The sequence below is a fragment of the Sceloporus occidentalis genome, unplaced genomic scaffold (genome assembly GCF_023333645.1).
Source record: "Sceloporus occidentalis isolate IW3139 unplaced genomic scaffold, rSceOcc1.0.p SCAF_3, whole genome shotgun sequence".
Lineage (NCBI taxonomy): Eukaryota > Metazoa > Chordata > Lepidosauria > Squamata > Phrynosomatidae > Sceloporus > Sceloporus occidentalis.
In genome coordinates this window covers 43,297,743-43,311,640 of record NW_028316983.1, presented here as the reverse complement: position 1 = coordinate 43,311,640, position 13,898 = coordinate 43,297,743, and the positions used below count along the sequence as shown (strand labels likewise).

Here is a 13,898-nt window from a genome sequence, read left to right as displayed (position 1 = left end):
GTGCACATCTGTCATCTCAGGAGGAATCCAAGCTTTCAATGTGGCTATGGGGAGAAAGAGACCAGCATAAAAAACTGGCTTCTGGGCATCTTGGGGGCATAGTGTACAGATGATGCATGCCCTCAAGACGGCTGGAAGCCGGCTTTAAGCCGGGCAGCCATCCACATGTGGGTTGGCTTCCAGGTGCTCTGGTGGCATAGCATTTACACACTGCACACCACTGGAGTGCCTTAAAGCCGGCTTCCTGCTGTGGTGAGGTGGAAAAGCCGGCTTTTTGCCGGTGCAAAAAGGGACAGCTGTTTGCCACTTCCTTTGCGGCTGGCAAAAAGGTAGATTGGGGTTGCGGTGTGTGGTTGCTGCAGACCCTATCTGGTTTTGTGAGGGGCAGCCTGTTTTACCCCTAAGGCTCACTGCAAATCCATACAGTGCGCCCGTGTTATATGCGGGCGTGCCATATGCGGAAGCCTGCACCGGAAAAAGCCTTGGTGTGCCCAGAATGGAGTGCGTGCCCAGGGTATGAGCCCCATTACTTCTAATGGGGCTCCAGCATATGCGGTTTTTTCTTTATGTGGGATGGTCCGGAACGGATACTCCCGTAAGGAAAGGGCTCACTGTATTTTTCTCTATGATCCTGGCATTTTAAATCTCTTTTTTTACTGATTTTTGAAGTCTCTTGCAAAGTAGTTCATCCAAATTACATCTATACTTAACTTCAGGAAGATGAGAATCAAGAGACAGGAAGTTTTATCTATAAAAATATTTTCTGGCGTATAAGACTACTTTTTAACCCTGGAAAATCTTCTCAAAAGTCAGGGTCGTCTTATAGGGCAGGTGCTAAAACTTCCGAGCTGGACTGGAGAATCTGCGGTCGCCGCATATAGTGGGGAGAGCTAAAAAACGGATGCATCCCCACTATATGTAGTGGCCGTATGAAAGCAGCAAGTGCAGTGCTGTACAAGTACAGTAGAAGAAAACCCACTAACCAGGATTTGTGGAAAGAAGTGACTTAACGCAGTCCCCATGATGAGGTGAGGGGGCGCCTTCCTGGAAAGATGTAAGTGAAGGGCGGTGCAAGCTGCAGGTGTCCGGGACGCCCGGGGTATGGAAAAAACAGCCATGTTTGTGCTACCACTCTGATAGTCTTGGAGACAGGGAGGGCTGGGCACACAGGGAGAGCTGACCAATCCAAGCAGGCTTTGTATACAACAGGTTTTCCTGCTAAGTACCTGCATGTCATAAGCATTTGAATTAAAATTATAGTGAAATAAAATCTGATGTTTTTTTAATTTTTATTTGATGTACGTTAACTGGAAAAAGTTGGGGGGTCGTCTTATAGGCCGGAAAATACAGTATTTTTGCAATGTTAAAATTCCTTGTGCTACAACAAGTAAAACACATTTCATTATCCACCAAACAGTGATACTTTTATTGGCCAACTGAAATGCACAATATAATTGTTGCAAGATTTCCAAGTTCCACTGGCTTCTTCATCAGGCAAGATGTCACATACCAAACAGGAGGAAAATTGGAGATGTTAGTAAGCTTGCAACAAGTATATTGTGCATTTTGATTGGCCAATAAATGTATCACTGTTTGATTGATTTTTGTTTGAATTTACTAAATGACCAACTCAGCCACCCCTGCACATTTCATTATGTTAGGTTTACATATTCATATTAGGCCAGTTTTGCATGATTAAAAAAAATAAAATCTCAATTTTGATATATCTTTGGATCCAGCAAGAAAATAATCAAAATATAAAAGCAAGGATCCAGTTGTATTCTTCCACTGGCAAAAAGGCTTCTGTCAACAAAACTGGGAGAGAGGGCAGTTCTTCCTCCCCCATGCACTTTCGAAACCTTCTCTGGAAAGCTAGGAAGCCCTCTGGAGCAGTTTTTGAGTGGGGCAGAGGACTGCAAGAGGAATGGTGGAGAAAAGGAGAAAAGAACTCCATGATTTTGTGATACCCAGCACTGAGATGCCCAGTGTAGAATATCAGCCAGTGTTTCTATTTGTATTCAGTATTAAATTTAAATAACTTTTCTGGTATGTATGTTCTGAAATTTTTCTGTGTCAGAGATTTAACCCTACAGTATGATGCAGTACCTCTTTCCTCTTCACTATCTTGCAGAATTCAGCTACTATTAACAGCAGCGCTCTGTTTTCTCTTGCAGTACTACTGTATGCTTTTGCAGAGCTTCTAAAATTAAATATAGACTGAATGTATATTTCTTGAGTTGCTACATGTCCCTTGAATAGCTTTATTCCTTCTTCATGCATAAAATGGTAGATGAAACTGGTAACCATTTACAGTCAATATACCATTTTAAATGTATTGCTACGATCTTCCCTAACTTGGTACCTTCCAGATGTCTTGCACTGTAGCTCCCATGGGAGGTAAAATCCAAAACCTGGAGGGCATGAGATTGGAGAAGGCTGCATTAGTACTTTTATCTACTCATGTAGTTTGAAGAACAAGCATGAGGCATTGATACAAATAAAAATGTAGCTATTTTTATGCATTTTTTTTGGGGGGGGAAATGTGGGCTTTTCTGGTTTCAGATGTAATTGAACTGCAGTAGAATAGATTGTACAGTTTGGTTGGAAAATTATGAACATAGCTCAGAATTTTAAGTGACTGTTCACAATCAAATTATGGTTTCAGAAGATTTTTAATATTGGAGTGGGAGTGAATCTTCATATTTCAGTTGCAAACAGTTTGAGGGGTTATACATAGGAATTACAAAAAGGACCTTTATGCTGTTTAAGTTGTTGTGGTTTTAGAAAACAAGTGCAAAGTGTTCTTATGTGTATTTTTAAAATATATCAGACACTATTATTTTAAAATACCATTGGTGGAGTGCATCAAGCAAAAATAAAAAATAAAAACCAGATACCTTATTTCTAGAAAAATAGAGTGAAATCAAATATGTTTATTATAGTTTATTCAAGTGCCCTTATAATAATCTACTTAAAGATAGTTTCTGTATCCATTGTCTCCGCTACTAATTTGATCATTCATGATCATTCTAGATACAGTTCGTAAAACAGTTTTTATGAAAGTATAAGATCAGAGCTATTCCAAAAACACCAGTGAAAATTGTTTTACTTTTTAAATAAACTCTACAGCTAAACAACTGGTCTGAATTTTTCCTCTTAAAAAGTTGCAATTGATATTATTAGATTACAATGCCGCCTGTAAAACATGTGGATTTGATTACTGTGGAAGTTTCAAGCATGGCTGGATTCACAGTGATAATTAGTGTGTGTTTTTTCTCTTCCCCTTTGTAAAGGTATCCAAGTTGCCAAATCTTCGATCTCTCAGTCAGCCTCTCCTACTTGACATCATAGAATCATTAGCAAACCACATATCAGACAAGCAGTGTGCTGAGCTTGGTTCAGATATCTAAGATTTCCAGTATTCTACATCTTGCACATTTGAGTCATTTTCTCTAAAGTTTGTGACCATTCCATGCTAATCTGCTGAAAATATCCTTGTAAAATATGGAAGGCTCTGAATGTGGAAGGTAATAGTTTATGGCTTTCTAAGGATAACAGATGTACCTGAATTGGATGGGAAGAGTGCAAAGAAGAGATGGTATGCAGCACCTGGCATGTTTGGGCCTGCTAATGGAGCCTAACTAATCGGTCAAGAATATTGATTTGATTCTTTGCTACTTAAGATGTCTTCTCTAAATTCGAAGGACCACAAGATGATTTTATCATAACATTTAAAAGTTACTTCCTTTTCCCCATCTGTACCATTCTGCTGCCTGATTTGATTCCATTGAATCTGGAGGACTGGGAAATAGAAGCTGAAAAGACTCTGACAGTGTTTGCTTGAGATAGTTTCAGGTAACAATAAATGCGGTACACCAGAGAAAGTTCTGTTGACAAGATGGAAATATCATGTATTCATTTACTACAAGGTGTGCTTCTTTTCCCACAGTTTCTTAGCAGGTGTTACCAAAGACCCTCTTGAAAACACTGAGTTGGTCTCCCTTTTTCTGTACATGTCTGCTGTATGCATATATGCTGTATGTGAATATATTCCTAAAATGTAGAGTGGCAAAGAAATATAAATGCATACTGGAATATGGAGTACTCTTAGAAACCCTTCACATCTTACTTTAACTAGGGAATATTAATTCCTGACATCTCACAGAATTAAATTACAAGTGCAGCTTGAAAGATTCACATGGACATTGTTTGAATAAAATATGTCTCTTTATCTGTCTCCCAGAGTTAAAGAAAAGAAAAGACAATGAAGAAACTCTCTGTATGTCAGTAACAACTTAAAACATTTTTAAAAGGTTACAATTGGACTGCTGTCTCTCCCCCCCTACATGTCTTCAATGCTGTCATTATGCTGCTTTCTTTTAATATATCTTAATAAAGAAGGCCTTTTAGTGAAGTACAAATATATTTTGGGGAATTAATAGGAAGGAGATATCTTGGAATGATTAAATTAAAACTCATTGCTGCATAGACAAGGGTTACATGGTCTAAACTTTGCTACTGTTTGAAGGACTCTTATACCTCAGTTCCTTAGCATAGATAGATACACATTATCAGAACAAATTCTCTTGCAGTCTATTTTTCAATTTTTGATTATGCCTGAAACTTTATTAGAGCAGAAGTATTGTAATATGAATCAGAAATGTCCACATGACTGTAGCTACTGCTCTTGCCTTTAGTCGCTACGTTCCCACTTAACATGTGGTTGCCAAGGAGATACAAATTATGGCCCAAAACACATGAGCCAAGAGGTGTGACTTCCAGCCGCATTGGGGGTGGAGCATGCTGGCAACGTATGCCCCGATGCAGCTGGAATCTGCTCTGAGGCCCCCTCAGGCAGGAAAAAGGAGTGCTGAAAAAGTGCTCCTTGCCAGTGACCACTTTCAGAGTGGGCCATCCAATCACCGCAGTCCCGTGCCACTCAGGGCTCAATTGTGGGCACTTCTTCATGCCCATCTGTTCACCCTTGTGATATCTTCCTTTGGATCACTTCTGTTAGTAAAGGGGATTGCCAAATTAAGAGGAAAGTTTTCAAAGGTATAGGCATTTGGGCTAATATGCACTGAGGTACTGTTGGGAGCCACAGGTATCAGCATTTTTAAAGAGTTGCTGTGGATGGAACAGACATAAATCTCAGTATGTTAGTCCTACCTAGAATATACCCATTGAATTGGTGGAACTAGATCAATTCCCATTACATAACCCATTATTTTAGTGAGTCTACTGTAGTTGGGACTAGCAGTTGGATTTAAACCTTTCTCCTCTTCAGTTTGGCTCAGAAACAAAATTTGCATTGTGAAATGCTAGATATACTGCACAACTTTAACCATGTTAAGAATATTTGACATGCTCCTTTAATAGGGTTTCAGTAACTATTAAAATTCTCCAATTCTTGGCGAATATCATACTGTTTTCTGTGATTTTACTTGAATACACTTATCACATGAAAGACTGGATATATACATTAAGAATGCACCCTGTTTATGCAGTAATACTTTAAGAGCATATCGCTCAGAACTAATAGGATTGTCCTGTGTCCACATAGACTGGTTCTGGAACCTTCATATAGTGGTCTTGAGGCTGGGTGGGAAAAGTATCCTTGTAATAAGTTGTTTTAGGAGCAGTTTCATCTTGTTCGGCTGCATGCCTGTGCTTTTCTTAAATCTCATCCTCAATAATATTTTGGAGCTAATTTTAATAGTATATTTATTAGTGAACTTTAGATTTTTTTTTTCCTTTTCAGTTTATTTCTTTCACAAATTGGCCTCTGTGGTAGTGCAGTTTTTCACCCATCTTTTGCTTCTGGTTGCTAATTTCTAAGAAACAGTCTTTTTTCCTGAGAGAGAATGACCACAGTACTAATTCTGCCACCATGCTTTTGTTTTGACATAATTTTCAAAAATAAATAATTTATCTATAGATTGTACCCTAGTATTTTAATTTCTTTATTCTGCTCAATATTAATATTTTTATTAAACAGTCTATACTGAAATTAGGGAGTGAATGTATTAGTAGTTATAGGTTTAATTGCAATTTAATGTCATTGCAAAATATGATCTCTTTAACACTGAGATGACTATAAAATGGTTGATTACATTTTTCAGTTACTATTTAGTTCACTAGTTCTACTTTATATTCATTTAGAGTGGGTCCTTGGTATCCGCTGGGGTTTGGTTCCAGAATTCCCCATGGATACCAAAATCTGTGGATGCTCAAGTCCCATTAAATACAATGGCATAGCAAAATGATGTCCCTTATATAAAATAGAAAATCAAGGTTTTCTGTTTGTAATTAATACTTTTTTTCAGTATATTCAATCTGTGGATATTTGAATCCATGGATAAAAAAAATCTGTGGATAAAGAGGGCTTACTGTGTTCTTAATTGAATTGTAGCTTTTTCCAGTGTAGTAGTAACTGATATTGCCAAGTCAGTTTTTTGCAAACTGCATTTCTGGTTTTTTATTTATTATTATTACCTAAAACCATAATTTGAGGAACTCTTACTTTTAATGCTGGTATGGACTGCTAACTGTGGTATGAACAAGGTTGCTGACATTCCTCAAGTGTCCTAATGACTCTTTCACTTACATATACAGCTCTTGATCTTGAGGTGAGGTGAGTCAGTGATTATATATGTAATGCAATATTTGAAACTGTCATGAACAACATTCCAATTTCATAAAAGGAATATCAGGAATATTCAGTACCTTATAGAGATGGTTTTCATAATTAGTGTGAATGTAAATTCTTGAGTTCTGTGTACCATGTAACCTGCCTTATTCCACCTAATCTGTTGTGTGAAGGTGTAGTCCTCTTGCTAATGCTGAAGTAAGACTCATCTGCTAGTTGTCTTATTATATGGAACTGAGTGGCTACCATTTTAGTTTTTACATCAGGTAGCAAGATATCTTGAGCCAGTCCTTTTAATGAGTTGGTGAAAGAGCAAAATTTTGAATCCAAATATTTAGTATCCTTGCCCAGCATCACCTCTTTAATGTCTATGGATAAACAAAGATAACTAATCTCTATGGATCTCCTGAATTAGAAAAAGTATGCATTTTCACAAGTTTTTTGCAGTCGCATAAAAATAGGAAATACACACAGGTAGGAATTCAGATGAAGAACAATGACTTGTGTAAAACAGCATTTGTTAATACTGGATACTCAACCTAGATTATTGCATCTGGGGAAGTAGACCAAGCCTACAAAAGCTTATGCTACAACTTCTTTTGCTCAGTTAGTCTTGAAGGTGCTGCAAGATCCCTTTGCATACTAATGTGATTATATTTCTGACTCCTAGGTTGTTTTGTGTTACTTACATAAATTGCTAAAAATAACTACCTAAGATCCTTGTCTTTTCTCATTTTTTGTTCATACACTTTTTGCTCATACTCTATTTTTATTATAACAATGTTAGAGAGAGACCAGCCAAAATGTTGTCATCATGCTAGGCAACTTGGGTACTACATCAGTTATTCTTGTGTCCAAGTTCCATTTTTCAGCCAATTAACATACCATTTTTGATTGTAAATGGACTCTAATTTACTTTCCTCCCATCTTTTGGGGATCATGTCAGGACTTCACTGATAACAAGTAATACTTTCTATCATTGGCTTTAGTCAGTCTTTGTTATGAGCTGTGTAAACACAAGATTCATTCAATTTATTAATAAATGTCTGATGAAAGCTAACATTGGGTAAAAGCTGCCCTAGGAGACTTTTTTGGCTGAAGGGCAAGGTATAAATTATAGAATCATAGAGTTGGAAGAGAATAAATAAAGTAGTGTGTGTTAAATATATTGTGCCTGTGCTGCATGAAGGAGGATAGTATGCACCCTATTAAACTATTTGAAAGTTGCAGGTGACAAAATATGATATAGTTATGGCATTATAAAAGAAGTATTGCTATTGGAACTTAATACCTAATGGTGGCAGAAACTTAGGAAATGTTTAGAATGTTCTATTTTTCGATACGGGCACTGATGCCGTATACACAGCTGGGCCACCTTGGGGGAAAATACATCAAGCCTTCCTGGTCTAACAGTACTGCAGGAGTTAGCTCATACTCCTCTGTGATTGCCATAGACACAATGTTCAAAAGGAAGATACATGTTTCTGGAAAAGGAGGTGTTTAATAAAACAACAGTCACTTCTTTATTCCACTATATCTCCTATAACTCACCTTCAGCCACTTTCTCTAGGCCATTGATGTCTGTCTCCCTGAAGTTCCTGAATCCAGTTTAGTAGATACTGAACTGGATATCTCCTGCAAATCCATCCCAGCTTTATTAATGGTCCATTAAGGGCTGGGTACTTCAGGCCCAGCACTGGACAAAATTCACAAAACAGAGAGAATACAGGAAAATAGATAAGCCTGTCTCACAAGCTACTCCCAGCATGTTAAAAAAAGAAGCTTTGATCTATAAGTTTGGCCACCAAAATGGAAATCGTGAGAAAAGGAGATGCATCTTGGGGAAAAAAGTTCTTAGCTAGAAGGTTGAAAATGTTTTTGTTTACTGACGCTAGGCTTCCTTGACCCAGCTGTTTTCTTTCACGTGTTCATACTGTTAGTTTTGAATGAACAGTTTGCTGAAACATGTTAAGCTGCTCTTCTTTTTTGTCACATGTTATTTCTGTCTCTGCTGCCAAACATTCTGTTAAGGATAATGTGCAAGAACACATCTATTTTGTTAACTGGGATGTATATTTTTTTTAAATTAATTTTTATTGTTAAGATTTTTTTAGATGTACCTTGTTTTAATTCATGTTCTCGGCTGCCTTGAGTCCTCTGCTGGGGAAAAAGTGTGATGTAAATTGAATGAATAAATAAATAAATACAGATGTACTACCCTGAGAAGATGTCTCCAAACGGGTCAGGATGCTCAACAACCCATTTTTAAAAGGATACAACAGAATTGGAAGCAACTTAAGGCATTTTAAAGAAACAGTTTTAAAAACATTACATACAAACACTGATCTTTACACTATTTAAAACTGAAACAAATGTTTTAAAATGCTTATATACCTTGCAAGATAGAATGCTATTGTGATAGTTTACAACAAATATGAAAACAAAAGAGAAAAGTGCATTTTTCAAGTAATTACAACAACTTTTTACATAAACAGCTTTTACAATGAAACTTTAATCAGCTGAAATACATCAGAGCAGAATACTTCTTGGAAGAAGAAAGTTCTCTTGACAAAAGCCAAGGAAAGCAGCTCTGTGGTGAGGTTTTGGTGAAGCTTCGTGCAGATAGCAGAACCAAGCCCCTGAAGTTTTCAGATAAAGAATCTGGACAAAGGACAAGTCCTTGAAAGTGAATCATCCTAAAAGCTAGAAGCGACAGGAGGCAGAGGAAGGCAGATACAGGAAGGTATATGTTCTCATTGTGAGGGACTGGATGTGGTGGAGAAAATCTGGTTTGAGTAAAAGGGTACTGAGGGATTATTAGCTGGAATGGATTTTTAAAATATGGGAAATGACAACCAGGCGTATTTAGTTTAAGTATGCATAAGCAGTCTCAACCTGCTGTTTAAAAATGGATTATTAACTTGTGTAAATCATTTCCTTTTTTAAAAAAGAAATCTGTTTTGTTCACCTGGTCCCTGATGGCAGTGTCAGTCCTGAATTTTGTAAGGTACAGAAGGCATTCTAGTGATAGCAGTTATAAGTTTCATTAATAAGACAGCCTTTCTTATTTGTGATTTATAATTTTGGAACTCTGTTAAATAAACATTGGAAGGAAATTCCATAAAACCAATGGATTTAAAAAAAAAAACCTACATAGTTCAATACACATGGTAGTTATACTTTGATGGTTTTGTCACAGAACCATACATTCAAAGGGTGTTTTACTTGAAGAAGGGTTTAACTTTAGAGATGGTCCTATGAGGTTAGGTCATTCTAATTTTGATGCATCTAGAAAATATTGGTTCAAGAAGACTTCCAAAATACATTAATAATTAGGAGGTCACAACAGATGCTGTTGCTGTTGTGTGTGGTTTAGGTTTGGGCAACCTTGCCTCTTAGTAATAAAGTGCAGGAAGGTGGCCTGTATACTTGACCTTTCTGTATTTTTTTGGGCAGAATACTTCAGAAAGAATGACTTATCTGTCATGATCACAATAAACTTACTATGTAGGGTGACCAGATGTTCTAACTGCAAAGAAGGGCAAGGCACCACAAAATGTAGGACCATAAAGAAAAATGGAGGACATTACAAAATAAATGGTAACAACCCTCATAGAAATGCAAATTCATGCTTCTTAGTCATGCTCAAAATGCAGAAGATTTTGAAATTGTTGCTAGAGAGGGGTTGAAATGGAGGACATGTCCTGGAAAAGGAGGATGTGTGGTCACCCTGCTAACATGCATGCATGCCTCATCCAAGTAAAAATAAACTAGTTTTCCTGTAATACTCTCTATCAAGTGAGAAACTGCATCTTTATGAAAGCAACTGTTTTATAAGAGACAATCTACAGAATCTAATAGTATTTATTAGAATCTGGGTTAGTTCTGGCTTTTTTCCTGGTATCTTGCACATTCATAACATCTAAGCCCTGCATTGTTTGGTTGGTTGTAATGAAGGAGAGTCAAGTTGTAAGGATGATCATCCTTTGTTATTTTGAAATAAATGAATTGGTAAAGAGATTCTAAGTCTGCAATCCAAAACACAGGGAACTAATAGTAAACTTTAATAATAGTAATAGTAAACTATTACTTCCAGATGCAGCTTTTAACATGAAAGCGGACAGGAAGAAAATAAATTCATTGTAGATGTGGTGCTGGAGAAAGCTGAGGATACCATGGACAGCTCAAAAGACAAACAAGTAGGTCCCAGAACAGATCAAGCCTGAATTCTTTCTGGAAGCCAAGATGACTAAACTGAGTTTCTCATACTTCAGACACATCACAAGAATGTCAGGGATGATGGGAGTTGTTGCACTTCACCCCAGGCTGTAACTCACCACCAAGTTAATGAAGCTGAGCTGACCAGTTTTGGCCAGTGGTTATTGCTTTCTTCCAAAGCAGCAGAGTTTCTGAGAATAAGCTGAAGACCCTGACAAACCTCTTCAGGCTTTCTCACTCTTCTTCCTCTGATGTCTCCATCACCATCAGGATTTGCTGACTCTTGTTGTTTTCACTCAAGACACCAAACAACTTTGTAGTCTTAAACAAAAGTACTATTTTATTCTATTATACACTATATACAGTTACAATTCTTGCTCTCTGAATATGCCCAACTATCCTACCACAATTCTACCAATCAACCACAACCATCCACAACAACCAGCATCACATTAACAAAACTGGCAATTATTATAGCTATTGTTAGGTGCCACCCACTGGGTGTGTACATTCACATGATTGGTTGACTATGTTCACCCCAGACTCAAGTCCAACCCATGAATATGATCTGATTATCTTGTCCATGAAACAAGTCTCAGGTGTTGCCAATATTCATTCCAAAATTTGTCCTTGGCTCCCAAGACTTCCAAATTAGATCACCTTTTACACCTGTGTGATTTCTCTGTCTATACATGCTTAGTCATTTTGCTTCTCACATATTTTATTTCTATAACTGCATATCCCATGTTGCATTTCTTGACAAAGAAGGCATGACTTATTAAAAAAAGACAATACTGCTAGGAAATGCAGGTGGAAATAGAAAGAGAGGAAGACTGCATGCTAGATGGATGGACTCTATTAAGGAGATCACGGGTATGAGTTTACAGAAACTAAGCAGAACAGCGGAGGATAAGGAGATATCCACAAGTTTGCCATGGGTTGAGATCTACTTGAGCTTCCTTGAGTCCCTGTACTGGGAGGAAGGTGGGATATAAATAAATGGAATAATAATAACAAAAACCCTCATTAATGGAAATTTATGTGTAGTTCTGACTACAGCTTCTTCAACTGGCAGCCCTACAGTAACTTGTTGCCTGTTGTTTCCCCAGACGTGATTCTAGACAGGGCTACTACTATCCACAGTTCAAAGACATTATGGAGCTATTTTATCTTTTCCTTTGTGGATTTTTCTTTGCTATGAAGAAACAATGGGGATGTTCACTTACAAACTGAAGACACAATATCTGGATATCTCATAAACTTTAATGAATGAGGCGATGTGCTTACATCACTGAAATTTGAAGCATCCATAGAATCTGTTAAGGAAAAAATAATAGGTGTAGTGTTCGTTTTAACTGTCAGCACTTGAAGCACACACCATGATTTTGTTTTCAGTAAGCAAGGGTAGATAACCTGGAGTGCATCTACACTGTAGAACTACACTGTAGTTTGACACCACTTTAAGTGTTGTAATGCTATCCTGTGAAATCCTGGGATTTGTAGTTTTCAAAGTCTTTAGCTTTCTCTGCCAGAGTACTGGTGCCTAACCAAACTACAGATCTCAGGATTTTGTGTGATGGGGCCATGGCAGAAGGAGGAAGGATCCGCTTGCATAGAGATCCCTCCAAAGAATAACACACCAACAAGACTTTGAGAAAATGCAAGCTTGTGACTCATTGTATTTTATTTCCCCCCCTCCTGTATGATTAATACCTTTCCCTGATTAAGAAGATAATGGAGCTTCAAAAGCTTGCTGCTGTTAACTGCCTTACAGTTGATCTCAATTTATGGAGATCCTGTGGATGAGACATCTCCAAGATGCCCTATCCTCCTGCTTTGTTTCTGTAAGTTCATACCTGTGATTTCCTTAATAGAGTCCATCCATCTAGCAGGCCATCTTCCTCTCTACTTCCATCTACATTTCCCAGCATTACTGTCTTTTCCAATTAGTCATTCCTTCTCATGATGTGGCCAGCTGCAGTTTGATAATCTTAGCTTTCAGGAAGATGTTAGGTTTAATCTGTTCTAGGGCCCCTATGTTTGTCTTCTTGGCCATCCACAGTATCCTCAGCACCTTCTCCAAGACCACTTCTCAAATCCACTGGTTTTCTTTTTAGCCACTTTCTTAATTGTCCAGCTCTTGCCTCTGAACATGGTGATGGGGAATACAACCGTTTGGACAATTCTAACTTTAGTGGTCAGTTGTATGTCTTTTCTCTCGAGGACCTTTTCTAGTTCTTTCATAGCTGCCCTCCACATTCTTAGTCTTCTGATTTCTTAACTGCAGTCTCCTTTCCGATCAATGTTTGATCCTCCTACGCATGAGAACTCCTTGACTATTTCAGTTTCCTCATTGTCTAGGTTGGCTCAAGTCTTTTGTGCATTTTGGTCAGCCAATGAAAGATATCAATTTTGCAAGGTCCTCCGTTTCCTTATATGTCCTACATTTTGTAGTGCCTTGTCCTCCTTTGCAGTTAGGACATGTGGTCCAGGGTGACCAGAGGTCCTCCTTTTCCAGGACCTGCCCTCCATTTCAACCTTCTGTCCAAGAGGAATTCCAACAATGTCCTCGATTACAATCCTAAGAAGCATGAATTCATATTTCTGTGAGTGTTTTGAGCTTTTTATCCATTGAGATCCTTCATTTTTCCCCCTGGAAGGTCCTCCATTTTGAGCATGGCTTAAGTAGCATGGTTTTGCATTTCTCTTTACAGTGGGTCATTTATACATTGCAAGGCCCTCCATTCTGGGGTGCCTTGTTCTCCTTTGTGGTCAGGAGGACAGGATGCCCAGGACATGTCCAGATGTCTCAATTCCAGTAATGTCTTCGGAACATGACCAGCCTGGTTTTGCATTTCTGTTTACATTGGTTGCTTCTACACGTTGCAAGGCCCTCCTCTGTGGGCTGCCTGGTCCTCCTGGTCCCTGTCCTCCTCCTCCTCCTCCATCCTCCATCCTCCTCATCCCACCTCCCAGGCTGCTGCTGCTGCTGCTGCTGCTGCGCATGCGCGTCGGTCGGGGCCCTGCTCTG

General features: G+C 38.3%; 1 protein-coding gene across 1 annotated transcript in view; it reads left to right on the top strand.

The window, feature by feature from the left end:
- The window catches only part of LOC149315829 (leucine-zipper-like transcriptional regulator 1), a 48,588-nt gene extending 39,725 nt beyond the window's left edge, over positions 1-8,863 (top strand). Inside the window, exon 20 of the mRNA XM_089518276.1 lies at positions 3,294-8,863. Within this exon, the coding sequence (XP_089374402.1) occupies positions 3,294-3,410 (117 nt within the window). The 3' untranslated portion in view covers positions 3,411-8,863. The remainder of the gene's footprint in view (positions 1-3,293) is intronic.
- Positions 8,864-13,898: the final 5,035 nt, after the last annotated feature.